At 53.8% G+C, this 2,500-nt stretch overlaps 1 protein-coding gene across 1 annotated transcript in view; it reads left to right on the top strand.

The window, feature by feature from the left end:
• The window catches only part of LOC116937976 (intermembrane lipid transfer protein VPS13C-like), a 70,215-nt gene that overhangs the window by 7,449 nt on the left and 60,266 nt on the right, over positions 1-2,500 (top strand). Inside the window, exon 4 of the mRNA XM_076057108.1 lies at positions 194-236. Within this exon, the coding sequence (XP_075913223.1) occupies positions 194-236 (43 nt within the window). The remainder of the gene's footprint in view (positions 1-193; positions 237-2,500) is intronic.

Here is a 2,500-nt window from a genome sequence, read left to right as displayed (position 1 = left end):
GGTGATGATGATGGTGATGATGATGGTGGTGATGTTGATGGTGATAGGGGTGGTGATGATGATGGTGATGGGGGTGGTGATGATGATGGGGGTGGTGATGATGGTGATAGGGGTGGTGATGATGATGATGGGGGTGGTGATGATGGTGATGATGGTGATGCAGGTGGTGATGATAATGCTACTTTATTTGCAGAGTGAATTTGATTTACCCTTCCGAGTGACATCCGGAGTGATTGGTAAGGAAAGCTCCAAGCCACTCACCTACTCACTAACCCACTCACCTACCCACTCACATACCCACTCACCTACCCACTCACCCACTCACCTACTCACTCACCTACTCACTCACCCACTCACCTACCCACTCACCTACCCACTCACCCACTCACCTACCCACTCACCCACCCACTCACCCACCCACTCACCCACTCACCTACCCACTCACCTACCCACTCACCTCACCTACCCACTCACCTACCCACTCACCTACCTACTCACCCACTCACCTACCCACTCACCTACTCACCCACTCACTCACCCACTCACCTACCCATTCACCTACCCACTCACCTACTCACCTACCCACTCACTTACCCACTCACCCACTCACCTACCCACTCACCCACTCACCTACCCACTCACCTACTCACCTACCCACTCACCTACACACTCACCTACCTACTCACCTACCCACTCACCTACCCACTCACCCACTCACTCACCTACCCACTCACCTACCCACTCACCTACCCACTCACCCACCCACTCACCTACCCACTCACCTACCCACTCACCCACTCACCTACCCACTCACCCACTCACCTACCCACTCACCTGCCTACCAACTCTGTGTGCGTGTCTATGTGTGTGTCTGTGTGTGTGTCACTGTGTGTGTCACTGTGTGTGTGTGTCTGTGTGTGTGTCTGTGTGTCTGTCTGTGTGTGTGTATGTCTGTGTGTCACTGTGTGTGTGTGTCTGTATGTGTGTGTGTGTGTCACTGTGTGTGTATGAGTGTGTGTGTGTCTGTGTGTATGTATGTCTGTGTGTCTGTGTGTGTGTGTCTGTGTGTGGGGAGCGATAGTGTAGCGGTTAGCGCACTGCGCTATGAACCTGGCGACCCGGGTTCGATTCCCGCTCACGGCCAACACCAGTGACGATTATCTGAACCGGTCCCGGGCCTCCCCTAGGTCGACTCAGCCTCAAATGAGTACCTGGTGCGGTGTGTAAACATTGCCACTAGGGAGACAAAGGCGGTCGGGCGTGGTGCTGGCCACCCACCCCCTCGTGTACCGTTCCGGCCTTCATAGGTGCTCGCTAACAGCACTTGCCCCTACAGTCTGTTAAGGCTATATGGGGGATCTTTGTCTGTGTGTGTGTCTGTGTGTGTGTATGTCTGTGTGTGTGTGTTTGTATGTCTGTGTGTGTGTATGTGTGTGTGTGACTGTGTGTGAAAGGGCGGTCCTGCACAGATGCCATATTTTCTGTCCGTCTGCTACAGCAGAGGTGTAGGGAATTCCAACAAGACCTACATCTCTGCTTTATTGACCTGGTCAAGGCCTATGATACCATCAGTAGGCCTGGGCTCTGGGTCGTTCTTCGTGCTTTTGGAGTACCTGACCCTCTGCTCACGATCATTAAGGACCTTCATGATGGTGAGCGGGCCCGGGTAAAACTACGTGGCCGGGAGTCAGAGCCATTCCCTGTACACCTTGGGGTGCGACAGGGATGTCCTCTGGCTCCCACATTATTTAACATCTATTTTGACCACGTAGTTCGTGAAGCCTTCAATAGCTGTACCGGGGGAATCTCCATATGGTACAGATATAATGGGAGGCTGATCGATGCCCGGGTGCGGTCAAGGGATGGCTCCCTATTGGTCAACCACGTTATGTATGCTGATGATTTGGTAATAGCTGCTCAGTCAGAGGAGGAGTTGGAGACGCTGCTGCTGAAACTGGAGCGTGCCACTAAGAGGTGGGGCCTTACCATCAGCCCCACCAAAACTAAGCACCTGCCTGGGTATTTTGTACCATCGGACACTCCACCCCCACAACTCCCAATCGGTGATGGGGCAGTTGTGGAGAGAGTGGAGAGTTTCCCATACCTGGGCAGTGTGCTTATGACCGGCTCCAGTTTAACAGCAGAGGTCTCACTCCGAATCAGTCGAGCAGCAATATCTTTTCATCGGTTGCGTAACGCTGTGTGGAAGCTACCTGGTCTGTCGCTCCGCACTAAGCTTCAGGTCTTCTCGGCCACGGTCATTCCCTCCCTTCTCTACGCTTGCGAAACGTGGACCCCCCTAATGGAACATCTTCGCCGGTTAGAAACATTTAGGGTGGCCTGCCTATGATCCATCCTGGGTTTAACCAGACTGGATTGTGTGAGGAGCTCACAAATCCTTGAAAGATCTGGGCAAGGTCCCATCGGTGAGCTCCTCCGGCGGGCAAGGCTGCGATGGCTGGGTCATGTAGCCCGCATGCCCAGCCAACGCATGCCGAAA

Source organism: Petromyzon marinus, chromosome 79 (genome assembly GCF_048934315.1).
Source record: "Petromyzon marinus isolate PM22_M1 ecotype Great Lakes invasive population chromosome 79, UKy_Petmar_22M1.pri1.0, whole genome shotgun sequence".
NCBI lineage: Eukaryota > Metazoa > Chordata > Hyperoartia > Petromyzontiformes > Petromyzontidae > Petromyzon > Petromyzon marinus.
This window is presented reverse-complemented; position numbering and strand designations above follow the sequence as displayed.